The sequence below is a fragment of the Aegilops tauschii genome, chromosome 3 (genome assembly GCF_002575655.3).
Source record: "Aegilops tauschii subsp. strangulata cultivar AL8/78 chromosome 3, Aet v6.0, whole genome shotgun sequence".
Lineage (NCBI taxonomy): Eukaryota > Viridiplantae > Streptophyta > Magnoliopsida > Poales > Poaceae > Aegilops > Aegilops tauschii.
In genome coordinates, this window is record NC_053037.3 from 4731318 (window position 1) to 4755760 (window position 24443).

Below are 24443 nucleotides of genomic sequence, written 5' to 3' on the forward strand. Positions count from 1 at the left end.
TGCGCCGCCACTGAAATCGCGCAGGGCCTCTCAGGAGCTGATCTGCACTTAATATGGGGTAGCTGTGTGTGGGCGCTTATGGTCCGTGTCTTTGCCGCTTTGATTCTGTAAGCTTGTAGCAAAACTTGTGTGCACTTCGACGCAGTCATTTCCTTGAACTGCTCCTCTAAGTGAGCTGATGTAAGACACTTTTGGTTTCATTCGATAATGGAACAGGGGAGGAGCCTCCCTGTTCTTCTAAAAATTAGCCGACTGATTCCCTTGAGAAATCAGTTAGCTCGTCGACCATCCTTTCCCCGAGTGCAGAGCTGTTGGTTTGATGCACGGAACGTCTTCTTGTATACACCCCACGCAACAGAGATTTCCCACACCTCACTGTCACCAATCTCATTGCCATACCTCGCATACCCCATCTCTTGCAGTATTGGCACGCTGGCCCTGCAGCATCGCTCATGGGATCCACATCACCGCTCCCAGACGCCTCGCTGAAACATTCGGCACCAACGTGCTTATTGCAGGAGAGAATGCCTCCCTAGAAGCACGGACGAGATTTCAACATATGGTTTCTAGGGCGATGGCTTACGCAAATTCCCAGAGAGTTCTATAAAGCTCTAGCGCAACAGAAACACATGGAAAAAATGCTTCCCCTGGTCGCTCGTGCAAGCCCTCGCGAGCATCCCTCATGCCACCGCCTACCTCCCTCCCTCCCTTTTCCTCTCCTGGCCGCCGTCGGGCAAACCGCGCGGCGGCGGTGGCGGGCGGGCCTCTTCAGCCCTCTCTTATTTGCTGGTGAGGGTGCAACTCACAACAGCGTTGTAGTCCTTCGATGCAGCGAGGCTGCGACTGATGCCCACGATGATGGCGTGCGGCTACGATGTAGGTGCGGCTAAGCGGTGGCGGACCTTCGCGGCGGGTCTCTCGTAGTTCGTTTCCCTAACCCTACATTCCGCGCGTGCATTGCAGACCGATGCGTTGATTTTCCTGTGTCCGTGGTGTGGGTGAGCTCTTGCTCATGGCGGTTTTGGCTAGTGGACTGTGGTATCCCCGTCCTAGCCCATTAGAGGGGGTAGCATGGGACTTCGGATCTGACCACGCCGTGGTAGTGGTGATCTGATGGCGTGGCGTGGTGGACAGATGCGTTATTGTCTGCTTACCTCCATCCCAATCCAGATGGCATTGGATTGGGGTGGTCCGTGTGGACGGATACACGTCCTGACCTGCACAAAGTCATGCGTACAGGTTCGTCCGGGGTGAAATGAAGGTGCCTTTGCACCTGTTCCTCCTGTGACGGTGCCCAACGGCTTGGTGCTGCCGTCTCATCTTGGCTATGTGGGTAGAAATGGGAGGGATGGCAGGTGATCCTGGTGTCACCGTGGCTTCTGTGGTGGCAGCTCCCTGCAATAGTAGGAAAAGGGGCTTTTACCCCGGTTCATAAGGGCCTTTAGTCCCGGTTCGGGAACCGGGACTAAAGGGTCGTTACTAATGCCCTAGCCCTTTAGTCCCGGTTCTTACACGAACCGGGACTAAAGGCCGTCCACGTGGCCAGTGCGGGGAGCCCAGGTAGGAGGGCCTTTGGTCCCGGTTGGTGCCACCAACCGGGACCAATAGGCATCCACGCGTCAGCCCCTAGCAGGAGCTGAGGTTCTTGTTTTTTTTGAAAGGGGGTGGTTTAGGGGTTTTGGGGGGTTAATTTAGGTGTTTCATATATTGTGTTAGCTAGCTAATTAATAGAGAGAAGTGTCCCCTCTTATCTCCGTGCTTGGTCGACGCTACGTACTATATACGTATGGAGAGGAGTAGACACGCTAGCTAGTAATCAAATGAAGGAAACAGAAGATCGTCATGAACATATGCAGACAGAGAGAAGTGATATCGACCACCTCTCCTTCTCCGAGATATTGGTCGAACAACAAGTTCTCGTATATCTATCCACACTACCGGCTACATATATACAATAATTATCTCTTACAATACAATCTCCTAATTATATTGTAGGAACACAGGGTCCACATAGTATTCTCCGTTTTCAGCGATCACGTGGTCAAGGAAGAATGCCGTCAATTCCTCTTGAATTCCTCGCATACGATCTTCTGCTAGGAGTTGATCCCGCTTCCGAAAAATCTAATTTGAAGAAGGGGGTCAATACATATATATATGAATAAATGAAACTCAACACAAATGATGGTAATAAAATAAAACTGTGAATATTATTGCTTACGCACTTCATATTGTTATTCAGTGTAGCCCCGCTCACAGGTATGGTAGCGGATGGACTCGCAAACGTAGTATCCACAGTAATTATTCGCGGGTTGCTGCCACAACCACTTTACAAGAAATAGAGGTCAATCAAACTGATAAGCAAGCATGCTAAATGGTATTGATCAAACTAGCGCTTGAATCACTAGGAGATGCGCGGAACATGCTACTATAGTACTTACTTTCGGGTGTCTAAATTGCAGCTGGTTCGGCAGTCCCGGGGCTTTTGAGGTGAATTTTCTCCAAACCCTGCCAGACAAAGAAAACAATTACTTGATATCAGGAAATGAACAAAGTTGCTAATATGGTGGATAATGATCGATTTAACTTACTTCTGGAGCATTTGAGTCATGTTCGCATAGTCCTGGGGATCTTTTCGTCTCGAGTCTAAGACGGTTACTACTCCCGGCTCAAGCTTAATCTCTAGGAGAATATAGTGGAAGCTGCGCATGCATGCATAAGTCATCAATTACATTACCATAACCTGGACTAATAAGGGAAACCGAATATGGAGAAGACAATAAAACTCACTTGAAGTTGTAAGGAAAGAGTATTATATCTTTGTTTTGATTTAATACCAACGATTGTAGCAAGTTGGCCTCGGCTTATTTGGGATGTTTTTCAACCGTATATGCATCTATGAGATTTGTGTTGATGAACCCAATATCACCGATTTGTCTTTTCTTCAATTCGGCGATCTTCAATCTGCATAATATAGTGAGGATAAGTATAAATACATGCAATGAAAGAGCTGACCTATATAGAGAGACTTAATGACAGAAGTAGTACTACTTACAGACAGTAGCAAGTGATCGTTGTTTTATCGAGGGACTTTAGATTGTAAAACTGGAAGAAATCCTCAAATGGAACATTCAGCAGTTCAATTCCAACGAGGTCATGCTCCGGTTTAACTCTCAGCGTCAAACTACTCATCCCATCAGACTCTCTGCAGGTTTTCATGTACCAATCATGTAGTCTTCGCATCATCGTGCTTAGAGATCTGATATCTTTGACGAGAGGCTTCCCGTAATGGTATTCGTGGTTGTCCACCTCCATGATTTCATAATGTACATCGTCGGGCAGGTAATCTCCAAGATTGCTATAACCAGGCACCATACCCGGATCATTAGCGACGATGTCTTTTGACACCTTGAGCGGGGGGCACGATTGGTTCGCTTGTTCGCCGAGCTGGGCAATTTTTTCCTAGCTTGTCGTTCTTTCATCCTTTTATCACTGACAGTACTTCCCGACCGCTCCGCTTCGGCATATGCCTTTCCAAGAACGCGCTCATAGTTGCCTCTTGGCGGAGACTTTGGTGGTTTTGTCAGGGCAGCCAGAGTGCGCTTTGCTTTCACCGGATCTACCTTCTCCTCCGGAGGTGGATGTTTCTTTGCTTTGACCCCTTCAAAGAAGTTCTTCACTTCGGCTCGCACGATCTTCGCGTTCTCCTCCTCGGTCCTCTCATATGGTAACTTCTCTGGAGTCTTCAGAGAAGGACCGAATTTGTATTGCCTCCCGCCTCTGGCAGCTGTACTGCTAGACGCCGGCAGAGCAGACGGAGCGGCTGCGGCTGTCTTCTTTCCTTGCTTATGAGGCGGAGGAGAAGGACTACGACGCGCCGGAGCAACCGCAGCGGTGGCGGGTCTCTTCCGCCCTTGCTGACGAGGCGGAGAAGGAGGAGGCTGGCTGCCCTGGCGCGCCGGCGCTGGCGGAGAAGGAGGCGGAGTGCCGCCACGCGCCGGAGAAGGAGGCTGAGTGCCCTGATCACTCGCCGGAGGAGGAGGCGGAGGAGGAGGCGGAGTGCCCTTACTCGCCGGAGCCGTCCAGTTCGGAAGCTTGATGAGCTCAATCCGCCATAGGCATGGAGTCTTCAGAGCTAAACCCAGCCGAGTCTCCCCTTCACCGGTAGGGTGGTCAAGCTGGAGGTCCTCAAATCCCTCCGTTATTTCATCCACCATCACCCTAGCATATCCTTCTGGAATCGGCCGGCAGTGGTAGGTTGCGCCGGGTTCAGTAGGTAAAACAGAGCCAACAGCCGCCTTGACTTTCAAGTTCTGCCATTCCGCCATAAGGTGGCAATGTTGAGACTCCGTGATAGCATCCACGGGGTAGCTAGGAGTAGCCGCATGCTCCAGCTGAGGCAGCTCGGTGGAAGCCACGCTGCTTCTACACTGAGATGGCGGTGTAGCTTCGGGGGCAGTTTCGGCATCTCTATTGCCGTCTCGTTCCTCTAGCACTTGAACCCTTTCGTGCAGACGCTGAATTTGGATCTGCTCCACTTTTTTCCTCCTTTCCTGGGTTTTGTAACCACCCGCGTCCGGAAAACCAGCCTTCCACGGAACGGAGCCTGGCGTGCCTCGTGTCCGTCCAGGGTGCTCAGGATTCCCGAGGGCCATTGTGAGCTCGTCGTTCTCTCTGTCTGGAACGAACGTCCCTTGCTGCACTGCATCGATATAGTGCTTAAGCTTCTTGACGGGTATTGCAAGTTGCTCGTCCGTCCAACGACACCTCCTTGATACAGGGTCCAAGGTTCCGCCAGCCCCGAAGAATCAAGTCCGGCAACGGTCTGGCCAGTTCATTGTCTCTGGTTCGATCCCTTTATCAAGCAGATCCCTCTCAGACTTGGCCCACTTAGGCCGGGCTTTGAGGTAGCCACCTGACCCCGTGCGATGGTGAAGCTTCTTCTTCGCAGCATTTTGCTTGTTTGTCGCTGACATCTTCTTACTCTTTTCCGATGTCTTGTGGGCCACAAATGCGGGCCAGTGATCTCTGATCTTCTCATACCGGCCGACGAATTCCGGTGTCTCTTCTTTGTCGACAAAAGTTTTCAGCTCATTCTTCCACCTCCTGAATAGGTCTGCCATCTTCTTAAGAGCATGAGACTTGATTAATTGCTCTATAACTGGCTTCTCCGGATCCTCCTCTGGTGGTAGGGTGAAATTTGCCTTCAGCTCAGTCCAAAGATCATCTTTCTGCATATCATTGACATAAGACACCTCAGGGTCTTCCTTCTTAGGCTTATACCATTGGTGGATGCTGATCGGGATCTTGTCCCTAAATAGAACCCCGCACTGAGTAGCAAAAGCATCCTTTGTCCGGAGGGGTTCAATCGGTTGGCCGTCGCGCGCAATTGCTGTGATCTCAAACCTTTCATCCGAGCGCAACTTTCTCTTCGGGCCTCGTCTCTTTACCGCAGTTGTGCTCGATCCGGAGGGCTAGAAAAAAGAAGAAAGACGAGTGTTAATTAATATGTGTACATACCAAAACAATGAATGCATCAATTAGCTAGTCAGCACAGGCTTAACTAATATATTTACCTGGCCGGACTCTGTTCGGTCACCGGAGCCGTCACCACGGGCTCCTTCTTGCACCAGCATTGGGTCACCGGAGCCATCATAATCATGTCTTTCCTCCTCCACTCTTCGATCACCGCAGCCTGCTTCTTCACCCTGTTCTTCCAGACCATCATTGTCGTTAAGATACGACAAGATATCACCTCCGGCTAAGATTATGTCCCCCAACACATCTTCTGCTTACTCATCTCGTCCATGCTCCATTGTTTCTGCAAATATTACAACATGGCAATTATTACACAAACATGACAGCAGGTGGATATATTAGTGCAAACGTAGACCTAGCTTATTCCGGGTTTGGGGTGGCCTAGGCAACGCTTCAAGGGTAGGGGCGCGGCGGGAGGGGGTAGGAGACCGACATCGTTTTTTTCTAGGGTTTGGGTGTCCTCGAGATTTTTGGTCGAGCGAGAGGGCCGGGGGGTGCTCCCGTGGTATAAGTTATCACGGTCAAGAGGGGGTATACATATCGACCGTCCATCATGTCGAAGTTATCTGGGAGGGAGTGATATATATCGACAACGACGACATACATACACGGGAAAATAATGTTATCGGGGAGGGGGTATATATCGACCCCCCCCCACGTGTTGAAGTTATCGGGAGGGGGTTTTATATCGACAACGACGACATACATACACGGGAATATAATGTTATCGAGGAGGGGGTATATCGACCCCCCCTCGTGTTGAAGTTATCCCCCCTCGTGTTGAAGTTATCGGGAGGGGGTAATATCGACAACGACAACATACATACACGGGAAAATAATGTTATCGGGGAGGGGGTATATTGACCCCCCCCCCCCACATGTTGAAGTTATCAGGAGGGGGTTATATCGACAACGACGACATATATAAACGGGAAAATAATGTTATCGGGGAGGGGGTATATCGACCCCCCCTCGTGTTGAAGTTATCGGGAGGGGTATATATCGACGACGACAGACCCGATAAAACATAAGAAAACGAAGAAGAAATAAAAAGAGGAGAGAAGAAGAACGGAATAGATGAGAGGATTGAAGAAAAAAAAAGAAGAAGAAAAAAGAAGAAAAAAAAAGAGGAGAAGAAGAAAGGAATAGAGGAGAAGAAGAAAAAATAGAATATTTTCTATTTTTTCTTCTTCTCCTCTATTCCTTTCTTCTTCTCCTCTTCTTTTTCTTCTTTTTTCCTCTTCTTATTTATATCTCCTCTTCTTCCTCTCCTCTTCTTCTTTCTTTCCTCTTCTTATTTTCTTCTTTCCTATCCTTCTTTTTCTTCTTCTTCCCTTCCTAGCTAGATATATAAAACTTTTCTAAAATTGTAACTTTTGCATATATAAAACTTTTCCATGTGGATCATCATTTCTCATATATATCGAATATATATCCATTGTCATATATAAAAACTTTCTATATATGAACAAAAAACATTCTATGAACAAAAAAACATTTTTGACATATATATTCATACATTTTGAACATCTACATACATACAAATTTTTTTTGTTCACATATACATTATAGCCACATACACATATACATCACATATGAACAAAAAAATTAAAGTAATAAAAATAAAAAAACAGAGCCGGGGCGGCGGCTCTCACAATGGGGGCGGCTAGGACGATGGCGACGGCGGGGGTGGGGGCGGCGAGGGCACCGGCGCACGGGGCCGGGACGGGGCGGGGGCGGCGAGGGCGCCGGCGAGCACGCGCGGGCCGGGCAGGGGGGCTCGGGGCGCCGAGGCGGCGCGCGCGAGCAAGGGAGCACGAGGCGGGGCGGCGCGTGGGGGCAGGGCGACGGCGACGAGCACCGGGCGGCGACCCGTCGAGGCAAGGGCGCGGGGCGACGGCGATGAGGAGTGGGCGGCGACGGCGAGCACGGGCAGCCTGGCGGCGTCGGGGGCAACTGGCGAGGTATGTCGAAAATTTCCTATGTGTGGACTTATATAGCAAAGCCTTTAGTCCCGGTTCGTGGCACCAACCGGGACTAAAGGTGGGCATTAGTCCTGGTTGGTGCCACCAACCGGGACCAAAGGCCTCTTTTCAGCAGCCCAAAGGGCGGGAAGCGGCGGCCTTTGGTCCCGGTTGGTGGCACCAACCGGGACTAAAGGGGGGGCATTGGTCCCGGTTGGTGCCACCAACCGGGACCAAAGGCCTTGCGCTGCCCGCGGCCAAAAGTTTAGTCCCACCTCGCTAGTTGAGAGGGGCTCGGAGTGGTTTATAAGCTCCACTGCGGCTGCCCTCTCGAGCTCCTCTCAAATGCAGGCTTACGGGCCTAATGTCACACTGTGCTGTCTGTTGGCCTATTGGGCCTTCTGCGGGCCTGAATCCTAGCCCAGGTTGGGTTTCTAGTCGTATTCAGGCCGTGGTGGCCCAATAGGTGGCGGTTTTTTAAATTTCTTGCATTATTTATTTTCTTTTGTCTTTTGCTTTATTTTTTAATTCTTTTTGCTTTTAGGTCAGCAAAATTATAAACTGTCTGGTAGTGCCATTAGTTTTAGAAAACATATAAACTTTCTATTAGTGCCATTAGTTCTTTATGAAAATTCTTTTTGCTGTATTTAGTTTTTTTATTTTCTTTTTTGCTATATTTATTTTGTTTTATTTCTACTTACAACAAAAAACTTATTTATTTTATTTTATTTTGTTTCTAATTACTTATTTATTTTACTTTATGATAATTCTTTCTGCTATTAAAGTTTCTATCAAAAAAAGTTCTTTATGAAAATTCTTTTTGCTTTTAATGATTAAAAATAAAAAAGAGGCGCAATGCGCGTTGATTTGCTTCAAGCCTTTCGGAATAGTGTAGACGGCACTGCACATAGCTCGATGCAGTCTACCTTATTACTCAAGGCTTGAAGCTAAGCAACGTGAGCATTGCGCCTCTTCTTCATCGTCTCTGCACTCAGGGCTTATAAACCGCTCCTAGTGCCTCTCAGCTAGCGAGGTGGGACTAAAAAACTGCTTAGCTAGTAAGAAACTCTAGTACCGGTTCGTGCCACGAACAGGTACTAAAGGTGCTCGTGGGGCCACAGCCTCATTAGTACCGGTTCGTGGCACCAACAGGGACCAAAGTGTGGAATTGGTCCCGGTTCGTGCCACCAACCGGGACCAATGGCCTTGCACAGCGGCGTGGTGGTGAGTTTAGTCCCACCTCGCTAGCTAAGAGAGAGCCGCACCTGTTTATAAGGTGCGGTGCGCCTGAGCTGTCGAGCTCCTCTCTAAAGCAGACTTACCGGCCTAACCTCTCTGCACTCAGGGCTTATAAAGCATTTCAAATGAACTCTGAAAAGGTTGAAAGTTGGCATGGTATCATCATTTCATCCACATAGCATGTGCAAGAAAGTTGAGAGGGTTACGGCAAAAACTAGATGCACTTCTTGTACAAAACGGACAATGGTATCATACTCGTCTATTACAAAGTTGGCATGCTATCATCATAATAGTTGCGGGAGAAAGTCTTCACTTTTTCTTCGCTTGTGTCATTTGCTTATTGCGCCATAACCATGGATAATCTTCATCGTTTATCAGGATGCTTGGGTCAGCCTTGACTTTGAAGGGAGGAATTTCATGAAACTTTTCATAATCTTCAGACATGTCTGTCTTGCCCTCCACTCCCACAATGTCCCTTTTTCTGAAAGAACTATGTGCCGCTTTGGCTCATCGTATGATGTATTCGCTTCCTTATCTTTTCTTTTCCTCGGTCTGGTAGACATGTCCTTCACATAGATAACCTGTGCCACATCATTGGCTAGGACGAATGGTTCATCAGTGTACCCAAGATTGTTCAGATCCACTGTTGTCATTCCGTACTGTGGGTCTACCTGTACCCCGCCTCCTGACAGATTGACCCATTTGCACTTAAACAAAGGGACCTTAAAATCATGTCCGTAGTCAAGTTCCCATATGTCCATTATGTAACCATAATATGTGCCCTTTCCCCTCTCGGTTGCTGCATCAAAGCGGACACCGCTGTTTTGGTTGGTGCTCTTTTGATCTTGGGCGATCGTGTGAAGTGTATTCCCATTTATCTCGTATCCTTTGTAAGTCAATACAGTCGAAGATGGTCCCCTGGACAGCGAGTACAACTCATCACAAACAGTGGTGTCACCTCTGAGACGTGTTTCCAACCAACTGCTGAAAGTCCTGATGTGTTCGCATGTAATCCAGTCGTCACACTGCTCCGGGTGTTTGGAGCGCAGACTGTTCTTGTGTTCATCGACATACGGGGTCACCAAGGTAGAGTTCTGTAGAACTGTGTAGTGTGCTTCAGACCAAGAATATCCGTCCCTGCATATTATTGAGTTCCCCCCGCCAAGCGTGCCTTTTCCAGTCAGTCTCCCCTCATACCGCGATTTAGGGAGACCTATCTTCTTAAGGCCAGGAATGAAGTCAACACAAAACCCAATGACATCCTCTGTTTGATGGCCCATGGAGATGCTTCCTTCTGGCCTAGCGCGGTTACGGACATATTTCTTTAGGACTCCCATGAACCTCTCAAAGGGGAACATATTGTGTAGAAATACGGGCCCCAGAATGACAATCTCGTCGACTAGATGAACTAGGACGTGCGTCATGATATTGAAGAAGGATGGTGGGAACACCAGCTCGAAACTGACAAGACATTGCGCCACATCACTCCTTAGCCTTGGTATGATTTCTGGATCGATCACCTTCTGAGAGATTGCATTGAGGAATGCACATAGCTTCACAATGGCTAATCGGACGTTTTCCGGTAGAAGCCCCCTCAATGCAACCGGAAGCAGTTGCGTCATAATCATGTGGCAGTCATGAGACTTTAGGTTCTGGAACTTTTTCTCTGGCATATTTATTATTTCCTTTATATTCGACGAGAAGCCAGTTGGGACATTCATACTGAGCAGGCATTCAAAGAAGATTTCTTTCTCTTCTTTCGTAAGAGCGTAGCTGGCAGGACCTTCATACTGCTTCGGAGGCATGCCGTCTTTTTCGTGCAAACGTTGCAGGTCCTCCCATGCCTCAGGTGTATCTTTTGTCTTCCCATACACGCCCAAGAAGCCAAGCAGGTTCACGCAAAGGTTCTTCGTCACGTGCATCACGTCGATTGAAGAGCGGACCTCTAGCTCTTTCCAGTAGGGTAGGTCCCGAAATATAGATTTCTTCTTCCACATGGGTGCGTGTCCCTCAACGTCATTCGGAACAGCTAGTCCGCCGGGACCCTTTTCAAAGATTACGTGTAAATCATTGACCATAGCAAGTACGTGATCACCGGTACGCATGGCGGGCTTCTTCCGGTGATCTGCCTCGCCTTTGAAATGCTTGTCTTTCTTTCGACATTGATGGTTGGTCGGAAGAAATCGACGATGGCCCAGGTACACATTCTTCCTGCTTTTGTCCAGGTATATACTTTCAGTGTCATCTAAACAGTGCGTGCATGCGTGGTATCCCTTGTTTGTCTGTCCTGAAAGGTTACTGAGAGCGGGCCAATCGTTGATGGTTACAAACAGCAACGCGTGCAGGTTAAATTCCTCCTGTTTGTGCTCACCCCACGTACGTACACCGTTTCCATTCCACAGCTGTAAAAGTTCTTCAACTAATGGCCTTAGGTACACATCAATGTCGTTGCCGGGTTGCTTAGGGCCTTGGATGACAACTGGCATCATAATGAACTTCCGCTTCATGCACATCCAAGGAGGAAGGTTATACATACATAGAGTCACGGGCCAGGTGCTGTGATTGCTGCTCTGCTCCCCGAAAGGATTAATGCCATCCGCGCTTAAACCAAACCATACGTTCCTTGGGCCAGCTGCAAACTCAGCCCAGTACTTTCTCTCGATTTTTCTCCACTGCGACCCGTCAGCGGGTGCTCTCAACTTCCCGTCTTTCTTACGGTCCTCACTGTGCCATCGCATCAACTTGGCATGCTCTTCGTTTCTGAACAGACGTTTCAACCGTGGTATTATAGGAGCATACCACATCACCTTCGCAGGAACCCTCTTCCTGGGGGGCTCGCCGTCAACATCACCAGGGTCATCTCGTCTGATCTTATACCGTAATGCACCGCATACCGGGCATGCGTTCAGATCCTTGTACGCACCGCGGTAGAGGATGCAGTCATTAGGGCATGCATGTATCTTCTGCACCTCCAATCCTAGAGGGCATACGACCTTCTTTGCTGCGTATGTACTGTCGGGCAATTCGTTATCCTTTGGAAGCTTCTTCTTCAATATTTTCAATAGCTTCTCAAATCCTTTGTCAGGCACAACATTCTTTGCCTTCCACTGCAGCAATTTCAGTACGGTACCGAGCTTTGTGTTGCCATCTTCGCAATTGGGGTACAACCCTTTTTTGTGATCCTCTAACATGCGATCGAACTTCAGCTTCTCCTTTTGACTTTCGCATTGCATCCTTGCATCGACAATGACCCGGCGGAGATCATCATCATCGGGCACTGGTTCCTCTTCATCTTCAGCAGCTTCCCCCCTTGCAGCATCATTGGGCACATCGTCTGGTTCCTCTTGATCTTCAGCAGCTTCCCCCGTTGCAGCATCACCGTATTCAGGGGGCACATAGTTGTCATCGTCCTCTTCTTCTTCGCCGTCTTCCATCATAACCCCCATTTCTCCGTGCCTCGTCCAAACATTATAGTGTGGCATGAAACCCTTGTAAAGCAGGTGGGCATGAAGGATTTTCCGGTCAGAGTAAGACTTCGTATTCCCACATGTAGGGCATGGACAACACATAAAACCATTCTGCTTGTTTGCCTCAGCCACTTCGAGAAAATCATGCACGCCCTTAATGTACTCGGAGGTGTGTCTGTCACCGTACATCCATTGCCGGTTCATCTGCGTGCATTATATATAATTAAGTGTGTCAAAAACCATTACAGAACATCATGAATAGATAATTAAGTGACCAAATTAATAGAAGTTCATCATCACATTAGAACCAAAGTACATACATAGTTCTCATCTAACAACATATATATAGCTCTCCAGAGCATCTAATTAATTAAACCATACATTGAAACTATGTAAAACATTTCAATGCGAAAACAAATGCGATCATAATCGCAACCAAGGTAACAATTGATCCAACGGCATAATGATACCAAGCCTCGGTATGAATGGCATATTTTCTAATCTTTCTAATCTTCAAGCGCATTGCATCCATCTTGATCTTGTGATCATCGACGACATCCGCAACATGCAACTCCAATATCATCTTCTCCTCCTCAATTTTTCTTATTTTTTCCTTCAAGTAATTGTTTTCTTCTTCAACTAAATTTAACCTCTCGACAATAGGGTCGGTTAGAATTTCCGGTTCAACCACCTCCCAGATAAATAAAAGCTATGTCACGCTGGTCGGTATATTTGTTATAAACAATAAATGAATCAAATAGTTATAAAAAGATAATATATACCACATCCGAATCATAGACAGGACGAGGGCCGACGGGGGCGGATACCAAAACCATCGCACTATGTAATAAGAAGGAATAAAATAGTAAGAAAATTAGACAAGTATCTATCTAAAGTAAGAATTTTTTTTCTTTCAAAAAGAAGATAAGAACAAGAGGCTCACCACGGTGTTGCCGGCAACGAGATCGGCGCGGGCGGTCGACGGCGGTGAAGACGGGAATGGGACGTGACGGGCCGCTAAACCTAGACAAATCTCGAGGAAAATGGAGCTTTGAGGTCGAGCTTCGAGAGGACAAAGCTTAACTAGTGTGGCTCGGGCATTTCATCGAACACCTCATGTGCATAGGAGGTGAGCTAGAGCACCACAAAGCCCTTCCCTCGCCGGCCAGAGAAAAACAGAGCACTGGAGTGCTCTGCTCGCGGGCGAGGGGTATATATAGGCACCTCATTGGTCCCGGTTCGTGGCATGAACCGGTACTAAATCCGGGCCTTCTGTCCCAGTTCATGCCAAGAACCGGGACAAATGGTTGTGGGCCAGGAGCGAGGACCATTAGTCCCGGTTCGTGGCTCGAACCGGGACAAATGGTTCCATACGAACTGGGACCAATGCCCACGAGGCCCCGGCCGGCCCCCTGGGCTCACGAACCGGGACGAATGCCCCCATGGGTCCCGGTTCGTGACTGAACCGGGGCTAATGTGAAAACTGCCCTGTGACCTATGCCCTATTTTCTACTAGTGCTGGTCTGGACTTTGAGGTCTCGTTCTGGCAATGCAGTCCTTCCCTTGTGTTTGGTCTGGTCCGGCGGTGCCTCAAGTGGCATTGGCAAGGATCCGAGCGAAAGCTCCATGCTTTGATGCCAATGATGGTTGTAGATGAATAGGATGCAGCTCCGACGGCGTGTTCCTATGGATTTGGTGGCCCCCTGGTGCGGTCCATTGGAGCTGGCCCCGGGTGCTCGCCTCTGCCTCTGGTTCCGGCTGGCCTAGCGCGGCGAGGCAGCGGCCAGGGTTGTAGTAGCTCCTGGAGTGCGCCCTCTGGCTGCTGACGGTGGCCGGTTGCGTGGGTTTAGTGATGCAGATCTGGGAGGTTGCTAGTTCTGGTCGGGCGGCTGGATCCAGGCTGTCGGCTGTGGTTGGCGGTGGGAAAAAGATTTTGGTGGCTCCCACGGGTAGTCGGCATAGCGGCTTCACGGGAGGTGTGCGGGCTAGCGGAGGCATGGTGCGTGTGGGTGTGGTGTTGGGCGGTGCTCCGGGCGAAAGGTTGTCAGCCGACGGCGGCGGTGGCCTGCGCGCGTCGTTGCACTTTCCTGGAGGCGTCGTCGTGGAGTTCACCCGCTGCACACACTCTGAATCAGTTCTTCGGGTGAAAGCCTGTGGCCCGATCGGGTCGGGCGACGGCGTCGGCAACATCGCTTCCCTCTTTGGGGCGTCGTCTGGAAGACCTGTGGATCTCGTTCGTGTTCTCCATGTGCTAGACGCTCACGGCGTTGCGGGCTAGTGCCCAACCGGCAATGTGGTGGTGTGGAGTCCATTTTGGCAATGATGATGATGGCCAGTGGTGCAGGGTCGCAGCAGGGCTTCGGTTGTCGGTTCTTCCGCGACGTGCTCGACAGGTCTCTTCTACGTCTCGCCATGCCGTCACAGAGTCAGAGCTGCCTTGGAGTTCTAGGTGGTGATGATGACAAATGGCTGGTGGTCTTCGAGGAGGTGTTAGTTGGCGCCAACTCTGCCCATTTCTCCTGTCTTTTGGTGGTCTTCTTAGTCGGAGCTGTCTGGCGCCTGCACCAATGGTCGACTATGTGGCATGGGCCATCATGGGTTCCAGTGTTTGTGGCGAAGAGGACTTCATCGGCCGAAGTCGATGGTGAAGTTGGAGTCGCTGGCTCGTGGAGGAGTGATGACGATGACGCTGTGTGACGACCTCGACTTTGTGGTTCTTCTCTGCGGCGTTTGTGTATCTCCGTGTGGGTGGCTAGGTTGGCCGGGTTTGCCCTGTGTGGGCTGTTGCAACGGTTTTAGCCCGGTTTTCCGTTAATTAACCGGGCAACCCTCTTTTTTTTTATGAAATCGAGATCCCTAGGGGCATATTTTTGAGAGAGAAAAGAATCTGTAGAACATGTATACGACCAAGAGCCTCCTGTTCCCGAACAAAATGGAAATCCAGCTCGATGTTCTTGGTATGGCGATGATGAATCGGGTTGACGGAGAGGTAGACGGCGGAGATGTTATCACAGTACATCACCGTGGCCTTGTCGACAGGGCACAAGAGCTCAAGGATAAGCTGGCAAAGCCAGGAGCACTCGGCGATGAAATCCACTGCGTGATATTCAAACTCAGCACTAGAATGGGATTCCGCAGGCTGCCGCTTGGACGACCACAAAATAAGTGATGGACCAAGGAAGCCACAATATCCCAAAGTGGAACGTCGTATATCAGGATAGTCGGCCCAGTCAGCGTCGGAGTAGGCAGTGATGTCGGTGGTGGAGGGAGCGTGTAACGTGATGCCGAGATCCATGGTACCGTCTGTGGTATTATCAAACTTAAGGGCGGCAAACAACAAGCTTATCAGGAGCCCCATTCATCCACCGATCGATTGATCTCCCTAGTTCTCGTGCTTGACAGCGTAACCGTGAAGCTCTTGCGCGAGCGGGAAACCCCCAAAGTTTGAAGGCTCTCGTATGTAGCAAGATCGATCCTGCCTGTTTCATGGCCCTCGACCTCAGGTCGGTGTGTCCATCTTCATATCTTGCCGCACTGAAGAGGATGGGAGGACTGTAGCCATGGCAGAGATGGGATCTGTAGAGAAGAGAGAAGAGGAAGGCGAGTGGGCAAGCCGATCGTGTGTGTTTCTTTTTCTTTTCCCATCCGCAGATGGTATGTGCATAGGTCAAATTTGCCACGGCTGGGTTTTTCTTCCGGCTTTGTTTAGTTGTTGGTTTCGTGTGTGCGGATCGTCAGATGAGAATGAAAGCTGGGAGACGGGATTTATTTATTTTACCCGAGGGCTTGCCTCTGCATAGACTTTACTGAATCGGAAGTTCTGATATCTGTTGTAATTTGGTAAGATAAGAAAATATATGTGTTATTTTTGTGTTTGGAAAGCTGTGATTGTGATTGAATAGTATAGATAATGATATACTGTATAATAAATGGCGTAGTGTGTAGGATTAGCGATTTGTTATTAAGGAATATCTGAGTTTGTTGGAGGGTCATTGGACAAAAAATCTTCTGTATGTCTTTTAGGCAGGTGATCTCACATATAAGATCTGATATTTGAATTGCTAATTATCTAATATTTACGTGATTGAATTGAATCGGGAGCGGCCAAAGCAAGAACTAAAACGAATAAAAAGGGTCGCGCAAATCTATTCGGTTTTTATTGGGAGGGAGGAAAAAACAACATTGAGGGCGGGGGGGGGGGGGGGGGGGGGGGGGGTGCTAGGAGGTGAGGCAAAACTAAACCAATGAGGCGAGACAATAAATTCCCCTTTGATCGTAGAGATGTGAGGAAACACTGAAGTGAACTCAAAAAAATATAACAGAAAAAGTGAACGCATGATAGTAGTTTGTGTACGTCGTAGATGCCGAACGTTGTAAGTGTTTCCTGCAAAAAAAGTTTGTTGGCGTATTCTTTGATGACATCTTCTCTGATGGTGGTCCTATTGTTGCCGCATTTTTCCTATCCAATGTCCATCTCCCCTTCATAGTGTTGTTCGATGGTGATGTCAAAGAATTATTAGTCGATCTTTATCTCGACCTCATTCCTACTCCTTCTAACATTACTGTAGTACTTATCCTCGATATAACATTAATGACATAATATTTCCGTGATTGAATTGAATAGGTCCCTGCCAAAAGCAAGCACGAAAAATTAAATAAGAAGGGTTGGGCAAACCAATTCAGTTTTTAATGGAGGGAGAGAAAACTAACGTGAAGGGGGGTACTGGGAGGTGAGGCAAAACTAAACCGCTGAGGCGAGACTATGAACTCCCCTTTAATAGTTGAGATTAGGGGAAATAATGATGTGACCGTCAACAAAAAAATCGAAAAATGAACGCAGGATGCTCTTTGCGTATGCTGAGCTTTTTTGGAGTTTCCTGCGAAAAATAAAACTTTGTTTATGTATGGGTATATGCTTTGATGGCATATTCTCCGATGGTGGTCCTGTTGTTGTCACGATTTTCCTATCAAATGTCCATCTCCCCTTCATGACCTTCTTCGATGGTGATGTCAACGAATTATTTGCGGATCTTTACCTCCACCTCATTCCTAGTACGTACCCTGGATATTTTTTTGTGTTTGTATGTTTGTCCTCGTACCTTGTGATGATGATATCTTTGTGTTGGGACCAATTAACCAATCAGAACCACCGCTTTCAAGGCACCTTTTGTACTCGGTTTCTCAAATGATCGATATTATTGGGGCACGAGCTTCACCGAAATGACTAGTTGTGCGCAGCAGATAATAGCCCATCTTATCGTACAACATCCACTCCCTGCCTCCGCTTTAAAAAAAACCTCCGTGCCGTCAAAACATTTTTAGCGAAAACTAATCACATAAATGAATTATCTTAGCTGTTGGAAACTATCATATTGAAGCCAGTGTGCCAGTGTGTGCAATTTTCTTGCTCTGTGCACAAGGCCCCGCGAAGAAAAAGTATACAAGGGAAATTTTCTTGTTATCTGTGTTGGCCCAGTCCCGGCGCCGAGTACTTCCAACATCGACGATACGGCCGACAACGAACGACGATGACAAACGAAGCTCGCTGGCAAACTCAACGAAGTGCTTTACGTCGAGATGCACCGTAGCGAAGCTAGCCTTCAGCTAGTAATCAATCCTTTGTCTGATCCTCTACTAGTACTAGTACGTATGAGCACTTCTAGCCAGAAGCGTTCCAATCGATCTAGCTATCTCACGTAAACAGCACAACACAATGAATCGATCTGATGGCCACACGCACGTATCGTGCGTTTCTTTATTGCTTCACGATGTTCACTGTTCAAAGTACAGGGGCTATACGCATGTACTCCCTCCGTTCCAAATTACTCGTCGTGATTTTAGTTCAAATTTGAACTAAAACCACGACGAGTAATTTGGAACAGAGGGAGTATATATAGTAGTAGGACTAATAGCCTAACCTACTCGGTTAGTACTAATTCTAAACCTACTCGATGATTGTATACGTCCTGGTTAATTCCAACAATCTGTGCACACTTAATTGTACGTTTAACTTAAAGAAGATTTGAATAGAACTAATGGCAGAGTGCTGAAACTATTAGAAATAATGAATTTAGGGTTGTTTGGATTCTGCCATGGATGGCCCCGCCAAAACACGGGCGAGCCAAAAAAATTGGTGCAGCAATCGGCCGCCCACGTCTCGCCAACTCGTGGGCAAAAAATTGAACTGGAAAGGTCTAGCCAGCCTTGGCATGTCAAGCGATGGGCTTTGCATCAAAGGGATGCCTGAGCACTCAGTGAATGGACGCCAATTATTTTGCTTGGCAGACTGTGGCTCCCATCCAAACACGCCTTTAGATCCGGAAAGTACATTAAGTGAGTGACCACAGGTCTAACCAAAGCTAATTAGGCCCTGACTATGACACGTGTCCGTTGGCTCCATGCACGTCATCTATCTAGCAACCTAAATTTTTCTGCAAATGCCAGCATGAGGAACTGAAGCCCAACAATTTTTGCCTATCTTCATTGCACTGTAGGGGCAATCTTCCTTATTTATGGTGTCTTTGGTGGGAGTTTTTTGGCGCCCAATTACATGGCATGCTACGCTTGGTGGTTTGGGCCTCTGTCTTGTTAAGACTTGTGTTGAGTCACTTGATGTACTTGTGAGATCTTGAATTCTGCATTAATCATTTCAGCAATTTCAGGACATGCTTGGTACATTTGTCAACAGCTCAGGATATATGAATTGTGATACACTTATCTGAAAATATGTGCGGGTGCCAAAATAAGTGCAGAAGATAGGCTATAATTCAATGCTATAACAATAGCACACAATGTTTTTTCTGCTAATTGGTGTCGATCATTTACCGCTCGCATTACAAGCCATTGCTACAAATAGAATTGTAGATATTACAATGCATAAATGTGTACAAAAGGAAGCAACCTTAGCAGCAGAAGCAACATGAGCAGATGAAACACAACTGGAGAGACCTCTTCTTATGTTAGCCTGGGACAGGAGCCTCCATGAAAGACCAAACCCAATAGCCATGGAAGATAATAGAAGGAAAGATCCAGTCAAGTTGCTGGACGATGTGCTGCTGATAGTTGTTATCGACACAGCCAAGAATCCAGTGAAGGTGGCCTTTGTAAGTTCTAGTGATGCTGGACTAGATTCCTGTTCAACTTCTGTGTTCTCCATCAACACGACTTGGACTAGAAGCTGACCGAAGCTTACAGCTGGTGGCAATAAGACCCATAGGGCAACCTTAGGAGACGTGAGCTTAAGCATGACAACCAACAATAGTACAAAGATACCAACCGCCATGATGCAGTCTAGGATGAGAGTTAAACACACAATTTGTTGCTCTCCCTCAGTCCTCTCTTCATTGCTACCATGCCTATGTACCGCAAACCATTGAGGTGGTGTCATCTCCAGAAACATCAAGCACACACCAAATGTGCAGATGATGAAACTAATACAGCCCACTAATTCCCTGATATTGTGACCCGTCTGGCCATGACCATCGAGTGCTAGACCTTCGAACCCTAGAAACAGAATTCCAGTGACACCGATCAAGAACTCATGCGATTCATCTAGTACATTGTGCATATATATTGTGTATTCCCGCCCATCATTGTTCCGTCTGTCATACACGCTGTAGGAGACAATTCGAACAAGGAGCAAGATTCCACAGATGACTCCAATGGTGATAAAAATGAATTTGGAGACAATGGATTGTGCAATCAAGCAAGCAAGGACGACAAGGCAACATGATGAAAGGGTTGCCAGGATCGTTGTTACGGGGGCAAGACTTACGCCCCAGCCAGGGAATCCCTCCAAGAAGCAACACACCAGCAAGGGGCAAATGCCGGTCATCAAAGTTAAGCCTGCCATGGTGATCATGGCGAAGGGGACACCATGACCGTACACCTTGCCATTGAGATCGACTATGTTCAGAGCCAGTGCAAGAAGTACTGGGCATATCATAACCACCACTCCTTCCGCCAAGCCACGGGAACGGTTTAACAACTCAGCCTAAATCAAAAATCAATATCACAACACGTCGTCATGGTCGAGTATTAAATACTAAATATATGCTTAGAGTAACATAAATATTGTGGAAACCAGAAAAAATAGTTGAAAAATCTTTGATTAGTACTCACATATTAAATATATTAAATCCGTAAATTCAAAAAAATGATATGCTAGGAATTTCAAAAAAAACAAGCCGGAATAAAAAAACATTAATAGAAAATTTTAAGTTTTCTAAAAAACACTAGAAACTTCAAGAAGACCTCAAATAGTACATGTATGATAAATATAGCTTTATTTTATTTAATGTTCACAAATGATTTATGTAACCTAAACTTGCCCGAGTAGTTTTGAGGATTTGAGTTTGTTTATAACTTTGTGCTACTTAGCTAGATTTTCTGTTCCATTAATATATACTATTTTCCTTCTTTACAACATCTGGAGTTTTCTTCGGTATTGTTGTTGACATATTTGAGTTTTTATTTCAGTATTTTGACTGGGCTGTATGTGTGTAGAACCCTTGCACGGATCATCAACCAAACTGATGTGCTTTTCTAAATTAGGAGTGTAATCGGTATGGTATTAGAGTTTATAAGAATACAAAACCACTAGATTATTTGGAACAGTTCGGGGATAAAATACAGGTTTTTCTATGAAGTAATGGTACACAAAGAACGATAGAAGTTATTGAAGGAACAATCTGTATACTAGCACGGATCGCTTTGTTCAAGCTAGCTATACATCTAAGGCGTGTATATACGGGGGACCAACGGGTTATACTGCCTAGATCTTCTCATATAGGACTACAAAGAGATGGTATGACGAATAGTGCCATGGCTGCTCGGTCGCATGTTCTTGATCTTGGCCGCTACTTGAGACTTCGAGTTGTCAGACAAGAAAGAAGTGCAGTGGACTGTTGGTGAAGGGATAGAGAGGGATGCGTACCGTACCATCTCAAAATGATGTCCGATGAGCTTTGGCCGGAAGTTCCCTCAGACAGAACAAAGAGCTTACTACGTGCCCCGGCTCTTCTCTAAAGGCCGAACTGCTTTGGTTCGGAACACTCAAACTGGATGGATAGCAAACCACGCGGAAAGGACATCGCAACGAAGCCGATGACTCAAACGAGATTAGCTATCCAAGTAGCTAGGAATAATGTACAGTAGAAACTTCCTTGCAGTTACCGGACATGACTGTTAATTGTCATTTTATTTTGAATCCGAACCTTTGGATGTGTGGAGGTCGTCCTTCCCTGGAACGAAAACGACCAAGGCGCGCGGAAGGAAAAGGAACTTTGCACTACCAGCCTTGGCATGCCACGCTCTAGCCCAAGACGACCTAGCAATATTAAGCTTTAGCCACGAACTTCTTTTCTTTTTTAAAGAGAGAGACAACGATTACAACATATAGATAGAAAAGGGTGCAGCATCTTATTATTGCAACTTTTTTCTTTGCAAATGCCACTACATGATTTGGGTACAGTGTGAAATGGAAATATATTTTCAGAATTTTTTACCGACCTTGCGGGGCAGATAAGTTCACAAAATGGAAGAAGAAGAATGAGCGAGGCCTGATACATCCATTTTGCATCATTATTTTTTACTATAATTTATCCTGTTTTATTGATATATTTTACAATATGGTGTAATTTTAAGACTTCTCTCTCTTAAAATGCAAGAATACAAGGAGAGTGGGATTGTCGGACAGCTGGAATCTAGAACTGAAAAACAACAAAAGAAAAGCAACTCCGGAGCTCAAAATGGAATATATGAAGAATTATGGAGCAAAGAGGGACCAGAGAGGAGCCACCAGGGGCTCACATGCCCCGGTGGCGTGCCCTACCCCTAGGGCGCACCATGTTGCTGTGTGGTGCCTCTGTGGCCATCTCCTGATGCCCTTTGGATCTAAAATCACTTTTGCCATAGAAATAATCTTAGAAATTCCTCGGGACTTTCCGCCGCCATCTGTGAGGCAGGCTTGGGCAGAGCACTTTTGCTCTTAGGCGAAGCAATTTTGCTGGGGAAACTTTTCTCCGAAAGGGGGAAATCGAAGCCTTCATCATCACCAACACTCCAATCATCACCTTCGTCAAAATCTTCATCGTCACCATCTCATCTCCAAACCCTAGTTCTTCTTTTGTGTCCAATCTTTGTATCAAACCTTAGATTGGTACCTGGGAGCACTTATATGTGTTGATTATGATAGACAATAAGACTGAGCTCAAGATGCAAGTCGTGTTCATCCTCTTAGGGGTATAGCACAATATAAGAGAGTACACTGAGGGGGAGAGACAGGAGATACAACACATGCACACACCAACTACTCAACTCATGATCCTAGATTGCAGGAGGAGATAAGTACCGCTGACCCTGCATGGCCCGTGCAAGGGCGGTGGCACGTGGGGCAAGCCCTTCACGAAGATGTCCGCGTACTGAAAAGTTGTAGGGACATGAAGCACAAGAACTTTTGCCAAGAGAAACCTTGTCACGCACGAAATGAATGTCGATCTCAATGTGGTTTGTGTGTCGATGCTACACTAGGTTAGCGGACATTTACACATCAGAGACATTATCAGAATGGCTGCAACAACTAACATAACCAAGCGGTATCTGCAATGATGTGGACAACCCGGTACTCCGCCTCAGCGCTTGACCTAGAAACAGTAAGCGGTTGTTTCAACAACCAAGATACCAAATTATCCCCAATGGAAATGCAAAAACTAGAGGTGGAGCTTCATGTATCGAGGCAACCGGCCAGTCCGCGTCTTAATATGCTAAGAGAGCGGACAGCGAGGATGGGTTAACGTGGTGGCCGTAGTCTAGGATGCCTTTGAGATAACGAATGATGCCTTTGACAAGCTTATAGTGGGAGGAGCACGAGGCATGTATGAAGAGATAGGCCTGCTGAGTGGCATAGGACAGGTCAGGATGAGTGATAGTCATGTACTGCAGTGCGGTGGTTAATCTACAATAGATGGTAGGGTTATATAGGAGATCGCCATCAGAGATGAATAGTTTGGCACCAGAGTCGATAGGGGTGCGGACAGGATGATAGTCGGTTATGCTGGTGCAATCTATAATATATACTAAGTAGCAGTAGCGCTGCTCCCCAAGCCCGCGCTACTGCTAAGATTCTATCTATAAGCTTTCTCTTAGTAGTGCGAGCTCACCACGATAGCCCGCAGTGTACTCGAGGCCGCCAAAGGTCACGATCGGACTTGGGGTGTAGTTCTCGTCCGAGGCCAGATGGCCTGTCGAGTATGTGCAAAAAACCATGTTGCCGAACACAAAAGCTAGCCAGGGGCGAAACGCAGATGAGCCATTGATCCTTCTGGCGATCGTATAGCGGAACTCTCAATGAAAGCACTAGTGTCGGTGTCAAAACCGGCAGACCTCGGGGTAGGGGGTCCCAAGGTATAGATCTCGGATCGAGTGTAATGGGAACGAATGAGATGGTGTTTACCCAAGTTTTGGCCCTCTTGATGGAGGTAAAACACTACATCCTCCTCTTGTTTATGTTGAAGTGGATGTATCAAGTACATAGTTGATCTACCTCGATATCGTAATGTGTGGCCTAACTCTAGGGCTAGATGAATGATTTTGTGCTGATGTCCCCTCTACGGGCCAAACCCTATATATGGCTTATATACATGCCAGGGAGGGTACCTAGGGTTACAAGGTCGGTAACTATGAGCTAGGCGGCCACAGAGATCTTTGAGTATACGCCAAGTCTTCGAGGAGGCAGTCTTGATCATGCCTCCTCCCTACGGCTTCTAGAGTCCATCTTGGCCACGAATGAAGGCTTGCCGGCTCAACCCGACAAGAATGGGCCGGCTGGGTTAGTACCCCCTTATCCAAGAGACCGTCGTGGTGCTTGTTTGGAATCTTTGCTAGCCAAAATTTCTGTACTAAACGGGAATACTGCTTGTGAATCCAAAGTCCTTAGCCTAGTTTCTTCTGTGAGTGTCCATCATACCTACCTATATATGGTATTACATTGCCGTTCCAAGTAAATTTGCATGTGTCACCTCTAAAACCTTCAAATAAACATCTGTTTTACACTATTAGGGAAATGCTTATACACAGGAGCTCACCCGTAGCGCTTTTAAAAATGAAGCGCTACTGCTAAATAGCAGCAGCGCTTTGTCACTAAGAGCGCTGCTACTACTAACATAGCAGTAGCGCTATGGATACAAAACATGCTACTATTATAATTGTCAGACCGTTGCATGCAGGTTAGGTATACTAG

General features: G+C 47.2%; 1 protein-coding gene across 1 annotated transcript; it reads right to left on the reverse strand.

The window, feature by feature from the left end:
• Nucleotides 1-18948: 18948 nt before the first annotated feature.
• On the reverse strand, nt 18949-21221 carry LOC109768591 (uncharacterized). Its single transcript, XM_020327342.4, has 2 exons — nt 21146-21221; nt 18949-20198 (listed from the first exon to the last, which is right to left on the reverse strand). Exons 1-2 carry the CDS (start codon nt 21146-21148, stop codon nt 19023-19025), a joined length of 1179 nt encoding a protein of 392 aa, XP_020182931.2. The 5' UTR covers nt 21149-21221; the 3' UTR covers nt 18949-19022.
• Nucleotides 21222-24443: the final 3222 nt, after the last annotated feature.